This window comes from Cetorhinus maximus, chromosome 4, assembly GCF_964194155.1.
Source record: "Cetorhinus maximus chromosome 4, sCetMax3.hap1.1, whole genome shotgun sequence".
In the NCBI taxonomy this organism is placed as follows: domain Eukaryota; kingdom Metazoa; phylum Chordata; class Chondrichthyes; order Lamniformes; family Cetorhinidae; genus Cetorhinus; species Cetorhinus maximus.
The window spans coordinates 90,443,555-90,459,430 of NC_135882.1; the positions used below are offsets into that span (position 1 = coordinate 90,443,555).

At 44.0% G+C, this 15,876-nt stretch overlaps 1 protein-coding gene across 1 annotated transcript in view; it reads left to right on the forward strand.

Annotated features, from left to right (window-relative positions):
- LOC144679757 (epidermal retinol dehydrogenase 2-like) overlaps positions 1 to 14,497 on the forward strand; it is a 33,871-nt gene extending 19,374 nt beyond the window's left edge. Inside the window, exons 5-6 of the mRNA XM_078540464.1 lie at positions 3,042 to 3,167; positions 14,164 to 14,497. Coding sequence (XP_078396590.1) covers positions 3,042 to 3,167; positions 14,164 to 14,257 — 220 coding nt within the window. The 3' untranslated portion in view covers positions 14,258 to 14,497. The remainder of the gene's footprint in view (positions 1 to 3,041; positions 3,168 to 14,163) is intronic.
- The last annotated feature ends 1,379 nt before the right edge of the window (positions 14,498 to 15,876 follow it).

Genomic DNA, 15,876 nt, shown 5'->3' on the forward strand with positions numbered 1-15,876 from the left:
GAGATAAGGATGGTAGTAATTGTTTGTTTTTTTAAAATGAGGGTTCTACAAATATACCCATGAATAAAGAGCTATACTGGTAGCTGTTAGACTTCTGTTGGATCTTCTTTTCAGGTGAACATAAGAAATAGGAGCAGGAGTAGACCACACAGCCCATCAAGCCTGCTCCACCATTCAATACGACTATGGCTGATCTTGGGCTTCAATTCCATTTTCCTGCCTGCTCCCCATATCTCTTAATTCCTTGAGAGGCAAAAATATGCCTACCTCAGCCTTAAATGTATTCAACAATGGAGTATCCACAAACATCTGCAGTGAAAAATTCCAAAAATTCACAACCCTTTGAGTGAAGCAATGTCTCCTCATCTCAGATCCTTATCCTGAGACTGTGCCCTTGTGATTTAGATTCCCTGACCAATGGAAACAATCTCTCAGCATCTACTCCATCGAGCCCATTCAGAATTTGTTCAATGAGCTCGCCTCTCATTCTTCTAAACTCAGAGAATACAAGCTCAATTTACTCACCCTCTCATCATAGGACAACTCCCTCACCCCAGGGACCAATTTAGTGAACCTTCGCTGTACTGTTTCCAATGTAAGTGTATTCTTTCTAAAATGTGCAGGTCAATTGTATTGAATTGCAGTGAAACTTCTTTATACTTGTACTCTAATCCCCTTGCAATAAAGGCCAACATGCCATTTGCCTTCCTAATTGCTTGCTGCACCTGCATGTTAACTTTGTTCCTTGTATGAGCACAACCTAGTCTCTTTTGAACATCAATACTTAGAAGTTTTTTTTAAATTCTGTTTTTCAATTCTTACGACCAAAGTGAATAACTTCACACTTCTCTACATTATACTCCATCTGCCATCTTGTTGCCCATTCACTTAACCTGTCTCTATTTCTTTGCAGCTTCTCTGTATCCTCCTCACAGCTTACTTTATCACCTAGCTTGGTATCACCAGCAAACTTAGATACATTATTCGCTGCCTCTTCCTCTAAGTCATTAATATAGATTGTAAATAGCTGAACTGCAGCACTGATCCATGCAGCACTCCACTGTTCACTGCCTGCCAACTTGAAAAAGCTCTGTTTATACCCATTCTCTGCTTTCTATCTGTTAATCTATCCACTAACCAATCCTCTATCCATGCCAATTTATCACCCCCAACTCCATGAGCCTTTATCTTGCCTATCATCTTTTTATGTGGCACCTTATTGAATGCCTTTTGGAAATCCAGGTATACTACACCCACTGGTTTCTCCTTTATCTACCCCACTATTTACATCCTCAAAAAACTCAAATAAATTTGTCAAACAGGATTTTCCTTAAGACTTCCTTAATAGATTCCAGTATTTTCCCAATAACTACATTAGGCTAGCTGGCCTGTGGTTCACAGTTTTCTCTCTCCCTCCTTTCTTAAAAGGCAGTGTAACTTTTGCCAACTTCCAATCTAATGAGACCATTCCCAAATCTAATCCCCTGGATCCGTTCAGCCAAAAAGTGGAAGATATCTTTTCATGTAGAAAAATAAAAAATCATGAGGCCGGGGAATAAAAAGAAACAGTGGGAATACAGAAAAGGATATGGAAGTTTTTTTGGTAAACACACCTAACCCACCATCGCAAAGTGGCCCCATGTTTTGTGGTGAAAGTAGGATCTTCAAATGTCTAGCTTGAGAAATATAGTACACAGTGATGGTCTGTACAAAGTATTTACCCTCTGCCAGCATCAGTGTACAATTCTGCATACTGTGTCACAAAAGGACATTTTGACCTTTTGAGGGGACACAAAGAAAAATCAGCTGTGTTGGTGAATGGGCTTCAGGTCAGTAGGATGCTTGGTTAAGTTGTGGCGGGTGGTGGTAGGCGAGATGTGGCATTGAGGTGAGCTTAAGTTATTTAAGACTCTCAAGGCAGAAGACAAAGTATATTCTAAAACTTTTCAGCATTAAATGCATTCAAAACTTTAAAATGTGAATGCACGGTTAACATATGAAAATTACAGACAGGAAAAGATCAACTGATCCATCAAGACTGTTTCTCACTCATAATGCCTGAGGCAGCATGACTAGATCCCACTTAAGCCCTCAAGAGGCAAAAAAGGCAGAAAAACACAGAAGCGATAAGGGAAAGAAAATCTGTAAAATTCCCCCTCTACTCCCTCAAGTGATCAAGGCGGTCCAGAAGATCTCACTAACAATGTATTTGTTCACTGTAAATCCACTTACCTTTATCGTGTTTCAATCTATGCATCAGTCAAGAACCAGTCCAGCTTCCCCTTGAAGACTTGCAGGAAGAGCCTTCCTTCCCTCTGCTGGTGGCATGCTAGTATTGCCAAATTTCTCACTTCTGTTTAAAAGCCCCTGTTGTAATGTAGGAAATGTGGCAGCTAATTTCCACCGAGCAAGCTCCCGCAAACATGATAATAACCAGATTTTTTTTTTCATATATACATTGATTGAGGGATAGCCAGAACACTGGGGATAACTCCCCTGTCCTTCTTCAAAATAGTAACATGTGATCTTTCACATCAGCCAAGCAGGCAGATAGGGCCTTGGTTTAAAGTACTCATCAAAAGATGGCACCTTCCACCAAAGTGCAGTGCTGCAGTGGAATATCAGCCTTGTTTTTTTGTGCTCAAGTCCTGGAATGTGACTTGAACCCAAACGTTGTGATTCAGAGGTGTGTGCTACCAACTGAGCAATGTCCAACACCAAGCCCCATCAAATACTCAGATGCCTTTATTACATTGAATGAGACTCTTCTATCAGCAAGTGTCACCAATTTATTGCTATTCTTTAGCTAAGCTGATGGCAAAAAAAATCTTCTAACTGTAGGGAGATCCTGATGAACAATGTAGGAGAAAACCTGTGTTTTTTAGTGTGTTTTTTTTAAAGCAGGATTTCTCAAATATATTTTTTGGGTGGTTAACCACCTTTATTTTACTCATGAAAACCTGCATAATTTTTTTGTTGACAAATTGTGAACAATGAAACTAAGGCTTTTACCCTATAATTTATACTCAATTTCTATACAGGTGGCCACATCTTATTCCCGTTTTAGATCCAAGTTATGTTGCCAAAAAGATGACGGATGCTATTTTACGGGAACAAATGCTTCTTATAATGCCACGAAGCCTGTATTTTCTGTTTGCTTTGAAAAAGTAAGTACGGTTTATCTTGGTCTATGATGTTCTACAATTCATTTTTATATCGTCTTTTAAGCAGTCTTGATTCTTCAATATGAGAAATGTCTATTACAACAACTTTCTTTTATGACATTATTTTTCTCCATGAAAATTCCTGTATGGTAAAGAACTAATGATTGAATATTGTCTTTGTGCACCACTGAATACAATCAAAACATGACCAATTATATAATACAGCTCCATGTTGTAGTTGCTAACATGATGCACACGGTAATGAAAATGGAATGAAGTGGAATGGATGTTGATGGTGGCGGAATTCAGTGATGTTAATGCTATCGAGAGGAGGTGGTTACACTCTTGTTTTAGAAAGACACTGTCTGGTATTTCTGTATTTCTGTGGCATGACGCATGTTACTTGTCATTTGTCAGCCCAAGCCTGAACGTTGCCCAGATCCTGCTGTATGCGGGCATGGATGGCTTCATTATCTGAGAAGTTGTGAATGGAACAGAACACTGTCCAACTCTACACATGCCTCCCCCCTTCTGACCTGTCACCACCTCTACCTCTGTCTACCCCTTCCCTTTCCTCCCAGACCATGATAATGTCCCCCTTGTCCTCACTTTTCACCCCACCAGCCTCCGCATTCAAAGGATCACCCTCCACCATTTCCACCAACTCCAGCATGATGCCATCACCAAACACATCTTCCCTCACACACACACACCCACCCACACTGTCAGCGTTGCATAGGGGCTGTTCCCTCCAGGACACCCACTCCTCCATCACCCCCAACAACTCATCTCCTTCCCACAGCACCTTCCCATGTAATCACAGAAGATACAACACCTGCTCTCCTCACCATCCAAGGGCCCAAACACTCCTTTCAGGTGAAGCAGCACTTCACTTGCACCTCCTTCAATTTAGCCTACTGCCTCTGCTGCTCTCAATGTGGTCCCCTCTACACCAGGGAGACTGAATGCAGACTGGGTGACCGCTTTGGGGAACGCCTCCGATCTATCTGCAAGCATGACCCAGACCTTCCTGTCACTTGCCATTTCAACACCCCATCCTGCTCTCATGCCCACATGTCCGTCCTTGGTCTGCTGCAATGTTCCAGTGAAGTCCAACGCAAACTGGAGGAACAGCACCTCATCTTCCAATTAGGCATTTTACAGCCTTCTAGACTTAACATTGAATTCAACAACTTCAGACGATGAATACTCTCCTCCATCCTCACCCCCTTTGTTTAATCTCCTTTTTTCTACATTCATTTTATTTTTTATCCACTTATTTTTATCTTTATTCATTTGGCCAGTGGTTTCATCCCCTTCTTATCCCCCCTTCTATCCAATTTTCTATCCTTTTTGTTTCCCCCACCACCGCCCCCTCCCCTCACCCCATCCCCTACAGGGCCATCTGTTACTTGTTCCATGTTGTTCTCTCACACAATGCTACTCTTGTTCTGCTATTATCACAAACTGCTTTCTTACCTATATGCCGCTGTCAGCATCGTTTTTAGCACTAACCACTACCATTAACACTCCCTTTGTCCTTTGCTTCATGGCATCTTCATCGATCCCTCATTTGACCCCACCTATTGCTGGCCTTCTATCCAGCTCCACCTACCCCACCCCCCTTATACAGTATCAATTTCATCACATTTCCACTTCTCTTCAGTTCTGAAGAAAGGTCGCACGGACTGGAAATGTTAACAATATTTGTTTTGGGTTGCTTGCACTAATTGTGTGCTCTCAGCTCTACACCAGTGTTTCCTCTGGTGAAGAATGCATGTTTTACTCTGTAATCTAAGGCTGTGTCAAAGTGCCCTTGAGTGGGAGGAACAACTATGACGGGGGGCAAGTTGTGCTGGGTGGTGTGATGCTGTTGGGATAATGGTCGGCTTGGACATCTAGCTGGAAGGCATATGAGATGTTCCTGCAGCAGCTGGAGCCATCTCCAGCAACTCCTTTGAGACGCCTGCTGGCACTACTCGCCCCAGCTGGCTGACTAATGATCTGTAAAGGAGCTGTCAGTATAGCTTTTCTCACTAACACACTTTTCAACTGATATCCAGCCTGTCAAATACTCCAGTGACATTTATGTAAGTGAGAACCATAGTCTCAGTGACGTCAGTCACATACTTCTTGAGCAAGTTGTTCAACACCTATTTCATTTTGTTGTACTCTTCAGTTGACTGATGTTTGCACTCACTCTGCTTCTTTGAATTCCCATGAATTGCGCATGTAGGAGGTGCATCATTGTGCATTCTCCGCCAGCTGCTGCAGGTTGTTTGCAGTAGATTTTAAAAATGTGAAAAGTATATTTTGCTTTTACATTAATTCCTGTCTGAAGCCAGTTTAGTAGGACATCAGTGCTTTGTATAAAGATTAGACATATCTTGTTGCTCCCAGCCTTCAACCCTCTTTATTCAGCTCCTGCTACAACTTCTAGTTCTGTACTTCTCTCAAACAGTCATTATATGTTCTAATGTGCTAGTAGCTATGCTGGGGGCAGGAGAATCACTGTGGAACTTGGCTCGACACAGTCAGAAATGGTTTCTAATGTTTAACAATGCCTCAGGGCAATGCTTTGGCCAACTGGGGTTAAGCTGCCTGGTTTAAATTTCAAGCAATGCTTGGCAGTTAACTGTCAGTCACCATCAATGGTGCATTCTCCATCACAACACCACTTGCCAGCCAATTCAGCATTCTCTTCACATACAGTATAAATTGTTGTCTTCTTCTTATATTGGTATTCTTACAAGTGCCCTGATGAGTGCAAGATGAAAAGCTTAGACATGTCTCTCTTTTCAGCAATACTCAAGTTCTGTACTACCAAACAACTAATTTTAATGTTATTATGTATTATAATTTTGTGAAGCTTACCAATTATCAATATTAGGCTGACTGATCAGAAGTTACCTGATTTATTCTTTTTGACCTAACTCACATCAAAACTGTTCACCTATCACTCCAAAGCTTGCTAACCTCCATCCTGGTCTGACTGAGATATTTAAAATGCGTATCCTTATTTTCAAATCCCTGTGTGGCCTTACCCCTCCCTATTTCTGTAACTTCTAGCTCTACAGTCCTAGCCTCCGAGATATCAATGCTCCACCACTTCTGGCCACTTGTACACCATCCACTGCTGATGACTATGCCATCAGCTGCTTAGTCCTAAACTCCAGAGGCTTTTGCCAGACAACAGTGAAGGGCCTCTAAGAGTGCCATTACCAATGGATCAGGGTCATGCCAGCAGGAGCAGGTGGGTGTTGTTCTACAATGGACACAAAGGATCGGTGACACTTATTCCCAAAGGAGTAGCAAGGGGCAGGTTCTGGGTGGAGATGGGCTGCAAAGATAGTGCAAGGGAGGGAAGAGACCACCTGACATAGAACTGATCCACTCAGTCTTCCAGACCACTTTGTAAGAAGAAGGAGCAGTGAAGACGGAGAGAGAGCCAGGCACTGGTGGCTCCACAGCAGCAACTGAAGGTCAGCCTCTGGATGCGCATGGCAGGGGAGTGGCAGCAGCTGGCCACGTGCAAAAGGGCCTGTCAGCAGGAGAGATTCTATTGTACACTACTCAGCTAACTGCAAATGTCAGAGCTGCAGTGTCAGTGCAGACTGAGGCTTTACAGGGAGGCGGTCATTGATCTATGCACCATGCTTCAGGACAAATTGAGACCCATGGTATTCGGTGGACCCCAGTACCAGTGGCCCTGAAAATCACCATGGCTCTCAAATTCTACCCAACCAAATCTTTTCAGGGATCCACTGGCAATATATGTGACACCTGCAAGGCTGTGGCCCATCAAGGAGGCGACCAATGCCATGTTAAAGAGGGCTGGAGACTATGGGCAGAATTTTGCCCTTGGCGTGCGGGCTCGTCAGTGCTGCGCTGGGGGCAGTTGGGAAGCCAGAAAGCAGTTGCACACTGGCAAGCCAATTAAGGCCCCCCCAGCATGAAACACAAGCGGCAGCACTCAGTGCTGCCTGTGTTGGTGGGGGAAGGAGGGCGAGCTGGGTGAGCGCACGCTACGTAATCTCTCTTAGGCAGAGAGCTGCCTCATGGAGATGGAGATATATGAAAAAAAAAGTAATGAAACATGTCCCTTCATGTGACTCTGTTACATGAACAGGGGCATGTTATTAATGAAAAATTAAAGTTTTTATTTAATTTTTATTTGCTTTTGGAAACCTCATCCCGCCCATAAGTGAGGTTTCCAAAAAAGTGCAAAGGCCACTTGGCATTTTCACCTGCCTGCCAACTGTAAGATTGGACGGGCAGTGGAAATTTTATTTTAATTAACTTTTTAATGGCTTTAATAGGCCTTTTAATTGTCGGCGGGCGCACCACCAACTGAAATATTGTGCGAGTACGCCATAATGTCAGGACACTTGCCTGACGTTATCGCGCGTCATTTAACGCTTGGTCAGGTCGGGCATGCACCCGTCCTCCAAGCGAAAAATTTTACCCTAAGTGTGTTATAGCACCGATTCAGGTAGCCAGGTGGAAAGGTCCATTGGCTTCAAGGCCATCGCTTGGTTCCCTCAGGTGCAGGGTGTCATCAACTGTGATCCTGTGGCCATCAAAGCTTCCATGGACCAGCCAGTGGCCTTCAGCAGGAAGGGCTGCCGCTCCATCGATGTCAAACTGATCTGCAACCACTGAAAGCAGATGCTTCAGGGGTGTGCTGTATTCCCAGGAAGCAGCTACAAAGCCTACAAAGTAAGGCAGTCCCAGGTGCCACAGCTTTCCTGCTCCTCCCCCAACATGTTTTCACAGAGAGATCCTCTGGGACTAGGTCTACCTATTGAAGACATGGTTACTCAGGCCTGTGAAGAACACTCGCATGGAAGAGGTACAATACCTGCCAGGGGCCTGATCACCGAGCAGGCCATTAGGATGCTAAAGTTGCGAATCGAATGCCTCAACTGACCTGGTGGAGCCCTTCACAATGCCCCAGAGAGGGCGTCTCAGCTTGTGCAGAACACAGCGGACCACCACTATTGGGGGGGCCTTGAATAATTAGGACATCATCGATTGCCTCTCATCATCCATGAGGAGGAGGCTGCTGAACGTGCAGTAAAGGATGAGGAGGAAGCCCTTGCATTAGAGGGGAAGGGAATTGAGAGATGCGCATGGGAGGCTCAGACAATCTCATATACCCAGTTTCTTGTGCATATATATCAGTGCAATATAGACCTACTTTAATGCGGACTGGGCTGTCACCTCATTCATCCTGCACCCCGTTGCCCAGTGCTCGGGCTCACCGTGCACTGATAAAGCTGAGGAGCTGATCAAAAACCACCTACCCTAATACAAGCAGGCTATTGAGGGTGAAAGGTTGTTTTAACATCTCACAAGGCAACAAGAAATACATGAATAGCTAACTATAGCAAGTGTGACATTTATTGAGTGGCACTAGTGTAAGAAGGCTTAACATATGCAAAATTTAAACACCTCTGAGCCCCATGTGTGTCTAAGTGCTTACGTGTGCTTCTACGAGGTGCAACCCCTGAACTTACAGCTGAGGTGGAGGCAGGCAGATTCTGTCGCCCATGTCCTGGGATGACTTTAGCCGTCCTCTGGCTGCTTGATGCCTGGAGTGCTCTGGCATGCTGAGGGTCTCCTGTGCAGGTGCAGGACCCTCCTCTGTTGTCATGGCTACTGGAGCTGGGGTCACTGACTGAAGTGGCTGAGAAACTGCTGCACATATTTGGAGTGCCCTGAGATGGAGCAGCTGCTTCTCCACCCTTGAAAGACCTCTTTGTACCTCCCTGCTGACTTGAGAAGGACAGAAATTTGGTGTAAACTCCAGGTGGATCATCCACCTCTCGCCATGCCATGGCTGCAGAGAACTCATGGATGAGACAATAGCTTGTAGTTTTGTACGCATTTCCAGCATCCACTGACTGGTCTGTTGGATCGGGTTCTCGTAAAGGTTGCCAACCCCACAATGGAGGAAGCCATGCACTCTCACATCTGAGACATGGCCACACACATGGCCTGGATGGACTTCTTTGTTTGTGCATCGGTGTGAGTAGCCTCTGGAAGATTGCCAGATGTTCCCTCACCTCACTTCGTGTCCAGCAAGTGCTGTGTTCCTGAGTCCAGAGGCAGTTCATCATCCTGGGGCTCAGTTTGGGCCTGACCTCTTATAGTTCTCCAACTGTCAGTGACCTTGACTGTCACACTGTTCATCAGCTGCTTGGGTGTGTCTACTGTGCTCACCAGGTCGTGACCCTGAATCTAATCACAAGAATTACCCATTGATGCAAGAGTATCTTCACTGAGAGGGTATGGGGCAATGACTCTGAGGATCCCTCCTCCACCTCAGAGGTGGACTGCAGGCCCCTGCTCTCTGCAGCTGAGTGTCCTTCAGGAATACTGAGACCATGAGAGAATACAAACATTTAGGAGTTAAGGGTTTCACATCTCCTCATCCCAAACATGCTTGATTTAGAACTCCACGTGTCCAATAATATAGATGCAGTGTTCATGTGTCATAAGAACATAAGAAATAGGAACAGGAGTAGGCCATTCGGCCCCTCGAGCCTGCCCTGCCATTCAATAAGGTCATGGCTGATCTGCCCCAGGCCTCAACTCCTCTTTCGTGCCAGCTCCTCATAACCCTCAACTCCCCGATATTTCAAAAATCTATCTACCTCCTCTTTAAATACTTTCAGTGATCTAGCCTCCATAACTCTCTCTGGAGTAGAGAATTCCAGACATCCTGAGAAGAAATTCCTTCGAATCTCTGTTTTAAATGAGTTCCCCCTTATTCTGTAACTATGTCCCCTAGTTCAAGAATCCCCCACTAGTGGAAACATCTTCTCAGTGTCTACCCTGTCAAGCCCCCTCAGAATCTTGTATGTTTCAATAAGATCACCCTCATTCTTCTAAATTTTAATGAGTAAAGGCCTAACCAGTTTAGCCGTTCTTGATAAGTCAACCCCTTCATCCCAGCAATCACCCTAGTGAATCTCTTTTGAACTGCCTCCAATGCCAGTATGTCCTTTCTTAAATACGGGGACCAAAACTGTACACAGTACTCCAGGTGTGGCCTCACCAACACCCTGTACAGTTGTAACAAGACGTCCCTATTTTTAAACTCCAACCCCCTGGCAACATGGGCCAAAATTCCATTTGCCTTCTTAATTACTTGCTGCACCTGCTTGCTGCACTTTTTTGGAGCCTCTGTCCATGTAAATAATAGTGTACCTTTTGATTTTTCCTACCAAAGTGCATGACCTCACACTTTCCTACATTAAACTCCATCTGCCAAATTTTTGCCCACTCACTCAACCTATCTAAATCCCCCTGCAGATTCCTTAGGTCCTCATCGCAACATGCCCTCCCACCTATTTTTGTATCTATCACATGTTGTCCAGATTCACTCTTTTGTCTTGCACTCAAGCAAATCATTTTTCTGTGATGACACTCCTGTTTTGCTATTGGCAATTGCACTGCCACCCCCCTGACTGTGAGCCAGCTCCAGGGCTAACACCTCTGTTGGGGTCAAAACACAAATGTCTGGATGCCTCCACCCTCACCCACTTTTTTTTTAATTGTGGGCCTATTTCTCTTGCAAGCAGAAGGAGGAACATTGTTAGTTTTCCCATAAAGATTAGCACAGATATTTTATGCAGGTCACAGCCCTTTGGCCTATGATGAGGGCTCATGAATGCCATCTCCTTACGGGATGTGGTGGGGGTCAGCAAAGACAGACTGCTGGCTGTCTCTGAGACGCAGCCATGCAACTGAAAAGGTTTGCTGCTGCCACAGCCACTTGCCACTGCCTCGGTTGTTACTCCCTTCCCATGTAGCACACTCTCCCATGTTGCCATATGCAAGCCCCAAAGAGGAGAGTGGTAAGGAGGACTCACCCTGGCATGAATAAAGGAGGTCATTTACCTGTTTGTGGCACTGCACCCAGGTTCAGGGAGTGACCCCACAGCTGCTGACCTCCTCTGCAATCCTCATCCAGGGTTGCTGTTCAGGTGGGAGGGTCTCTTCTTGCCATCTCTTGGTAAGAGGGACTCCTGCCTTGCCATTGCAGCCTGGAGGAGAAACTGCAAGGAGACATCGCTAAACCTTGGGGTCACTCATTGTCTTCCCTCTGCCTTGGTGGCAGCAGTCTCCTAGTCTGCTTCGTGGGTCTTCATTTGAGCAATAGGAGTGGAAGATTCCACAGTTCAGCTACAGGGGCCTTTAGCACTGCTCAGTTAATTCTTGGCAACAAGGCAGCACTGTATACAGGGCTGGCAGCCCTTTAAAGATGCCACCAGCACCTGCCTTTTAGTCAGGTGATGCCGCCATAGATGCCTTGTTGCCCACCCCCACTCAACAATTGGAAGGGCCCTGTCCTCCAGGCTGCTAATTGGCCAGCCCATCACACGTCATTTATGTGGAAGTGCCACCTGCTTCCAGTGCCACCACCGCAACCTGCACCATTCAAATAAAATTCAGCCCTTGGTGTGGGGAAGATACGGCTGGTAGAGTTTTGGATCAGCTAAAATCTACAGAGGCTGGAGAGCAAGAGGTCAGGATGGACAGTGTTCACAAAGTTGAATCTAGAGATGAATAAGGCATGAATGAGGTTTCACAAACCGTTAAGTGGAAATTGGAGCAGAGACTGGTTATTATATGGTGCAAGCAGAAAATCCTTATGATGGAGAGGGTGCGGAGTCAGAAGTTCAGCTCTGGTTTGAATCCAACGTCACAGTGAATGGTCTGTTTCACTAGGGAGGGCAATAAAATTGTTAGCAAGTGTATGGAGTTTGCAGCAAGGTCTAAAGATGATGGCATGGATTTTCCAATCCTTAACTAGAGGAAATTACAGCTCATTAAGGAATGGATATGAAGCAAGCAGTGTGATAACAGAGGCAATGGAGGTATTGAGAATGGTGGTGGAGAGGTCACCGAGGGAGAGGAGGAGGGGTTTAAAGATAGATATTCATGATGCTCCAGAATGAATAGGTAAGAGTAGAACCGACCAAGCTATACAAGGAAGGAGAGATGTTGAAGTATAATAATGTGGTTGACCATGTCAAAGGCTGCAGAGCGGACAGGGAACAATAATGTACTGTGGTCACAGAAGATGCCGTTTGTGACCTTGATTAGTGTCTTTCCGGCACTGTGACAGGGTCAGAAATCTGATTGGAGAGATTCAAAATGGAGTTGCAACCTTTTGATTGTAAAGAGTGCCACATACTGAATGAAACTAACATTGATATTTCGCCAAAACCATTAAAAACGTGTCTCTCTAGCCAGAGCTAGTAGAATCCAATATCGTTAGGCCCCAACTCCAAAATAGTTAGTAATCAAAGTCAAGATTAAATTAAAGACTGACTGCTATTAAAACATGAGGGTTCTGGAACAGTCCCGGTAGATTGGAGGGTATCAAATGTAACCCTACTATTTAAAAAAGGAGGGAGGGAGAAAACAAAGAATTTCAGACCGGATAGCCAAGCATCAGTAGTAGGAAAAGTACTCAAATCTATTATAAAGGATGTGATAACAGGACACTTAGAAAACAACAATGGGATTAGACAAAGTCAACATGGATTTATGAAAGGAAAATCATTTTTCACAAACCTACTGGAGTTTTGTGAGGATGTAACTCGCAGAATCGGTCAGGGTGAACCGGTGAATGTGGTGTATTTGGATTCTCAGAAAACTTCTGATAAAGTTCCATGTTAGAGGTTAGTGTGTAAAATTAAAGCACATGGGATTGGGGGTAATATATTGGCATGGTTTGAGAATTGGTTAACAGACAGGAAACAGAGTAGGAATAAACGGATATTTTTCAGAGTGATAGGTGGTGACTAGTGGGGTACCGCAGGGTCCAGTGCTTGAGCCCCAGCTATTCACAATATATATCAATGATTTGGATGAGGGAACCAAATGTAATATTCCCAAGTTTGCTGACAACATGAAACTTGGTGGGAATGTGAGGAGTGTAAGAGGCTTCAAGGTGATTTAGACAGATTGAGTGAGACGGCAAATACATGGCAGATACAGTAAAACGTTGGAAAGTGTGAAGTTATCCACTAGTAGGAAAAACAGAATGGCAGAGTAGTATTTAAATAGTGATAGATTGGGAAATGTGGATGTACAAAGGGACCTGGGTGCCCTTGTACACCAATCACTGAAAGCAAGCATGGTGCAGCAAGCAGTTAAGGAGGCAAACGGTGTGTTGGCCTTCATTGCGAGAGGGGTTGAGTACAGGAGCAAGGATGCTCCTGCAGCTACAGATACTGCAGCTGTACAGGGCCTTGTTGAGACTACAACTGGAGTATTGTGTGCAATTGTGGCCTCCTTACCTAAGAAAAGATATACTTGCCATAGGGAGAGTGCAGCAAAGGTTCACCAGACTGATACCTGGGATGGCAGGATGGTCATATGATGAGAGATTGGGCCGACTAGGCCTGTATTCACTGGAGTTTGGATGAGCGAGAGGGAATCTCATTGAAACGTATAAAATTCTGACAGGGATGGACAGTCTAGATGCAGGAATGACGTTTCCTCTGGCCGGGTGGTCTAGAACAAGGGGTCTCAGGATAAGGGATAGACCATTTAGAACTGAGATGAGGAGAAGCTTTTTCACTCCGAGGGTGGTGAACCTATGGAATTCTCTACCACAGAAGGCTGTGGAAGCCAACTCACTGAATATATTTAAGAAGGAAATAGATTTCTGGACTCTAAAGGCATCAAGGGGTATGAGGAGAGAGTGGGAGTATGGTGTTGAAAATAGAGGATCAGCCATGGCCATATTGAATAGTGGAGCAAGCTCGAAGGGCCAAATGACCTACTCCTCCTATTTTCTATGTTTTTATGACAGATGTTGCTAAATTAATCTATCCAATCATTTATGTACTGCTTTATTTACAGTTTTGGTAAATATATATAGCAAGCTAGTCATGAACCTTTTTACTTTTTCTTTGTCAGTTGTTGCTCTAACAAAATTTGATTATAGTCACCAGTCTTCTTTTTCTTTTAATAGTTTGTTTCCTACGAAACTTGGATTTCTTCTTGGAAACTATTTCGGTGTTTTCAACCTCATGGAAAACTTCAAGGGCCGAGTTAAAAAGGATTAACATGATCTACAGCGTTAATAAAAACAACTGTTTTAAATGTACTTTCTTACAAAAATAACATGCAATGTAATACATTATGCAGTGCCACTTTATCTTGCTATGATCAAGACATCGGTATCAGGTTGCAATATTATTTACATGCTGAAGTTACTTTCTATTGATAATTTCAAGCTTGCAAAAAATGTAATGCTTCTATTCCAGGCAATAAAAGGTGTGACAATGCCAGAGATGCATGTTAAACTCAGCAGCAAACGCGTGACACGCTCATTTTAAGTATCTTGGAAACTGATGAAATAAAAATGTGAGGAGTTTTAAATAAGTGACATGTTTAGAAAACCATTTCTAAAATTCACAATTTGACTATAAACTGTTGAGTAGCTGTAACTGTAACTCATTGGCTAGTCTGCCAAATAGTAGACCGCTGTGGAGAGGTTTTCCATTGTTCAATGATGATGATGGCAGAGATGCATGTTAAAAGTTAGCAGAAAAGTGAGAGATAAGCTGAAACTGCGAGCAGCTTTCCTGCGTTGCCTTGTTTTCCGTGCCCATCCCAACAAAGGGTGTGCAGGTGGTGAGAATTGTTTTTTTTAAATCAGCTGTTGTTCTTAATGAGTTTTCAGAGAAAAAAGATACAACAGTTTACCACTGGAGAGGATTAAAATGACTGGCAAAGTCAGCGTTAGTAAATGTAGTGCATTACATTTGACCCAGGATAAGACACTGACCACATATTTGTACCATCACGAAGGCCACCGATGTCCATCTCCTTGACATCACCTGAACCGTCCCTGCCTCAGATCATCTGCCGTAGAAACTGTTATCCATCTCTGTTACCTCTGAACTGGACTATTTCAGCACATTCCTCACTGGCCTCCCACATTCTACCTTCAGTAAACCTGAAGTCATTTAAAACTCTGCTATCCATGTCCTTACTCTCACCAAGTCCTGTTCACCTATCATCCCTCTGCTTGCAGATCTAGATGGCTCCCAGTTAAGCAATGTCTCAATTTGAAAATTTTCATCCTTGTTTTCAAATCTCTTCAAGGCCTCGCTCCCCTCTATCTCTGTCACCTCTTCTAGCTCCACAACCCTCTGAGATATCTGCGCTAATCTAATTCTGGCCTTTTCAGCCATTGGTGGCTGTGCCTTCAGCGGCCAATGTCCTAGGCGCTGCAATTCCTCCCTAAAACATCACCACCTCTCTGCCTTTCTTTCCCCATTTTAACATGCTTCTTAAAGCATATCTCTTTGGCCAAGCTTTTGATCATATGCCTTAATATTGCCTTATTTAGCTTGGTGTCAAATGTTACTTTATATAACCTTTCTGTGAAGTGCCTTGGGGGTGTTTTGTTACATTCAAAGTGCTACATAAGAACAGCTTGTTGAAAGATAAAAGCAGAATGCAGCCTCCAAGACTCCATTCTATGTTTACCTATTGCATTCAAAAAATGATTTCAGATGTCTCAACACAATAGACTCTGAATTAATGCCAGTATCAGTTTTTTTAGTATGACCATACATAATTTAATCCTTGCTCTAAAGCAATCAAAAACTCCACCTCAAAGGCAAAGTACTATGGACAGTGGAAATCTGAAATATAAACAAATTGCTGCAAATAC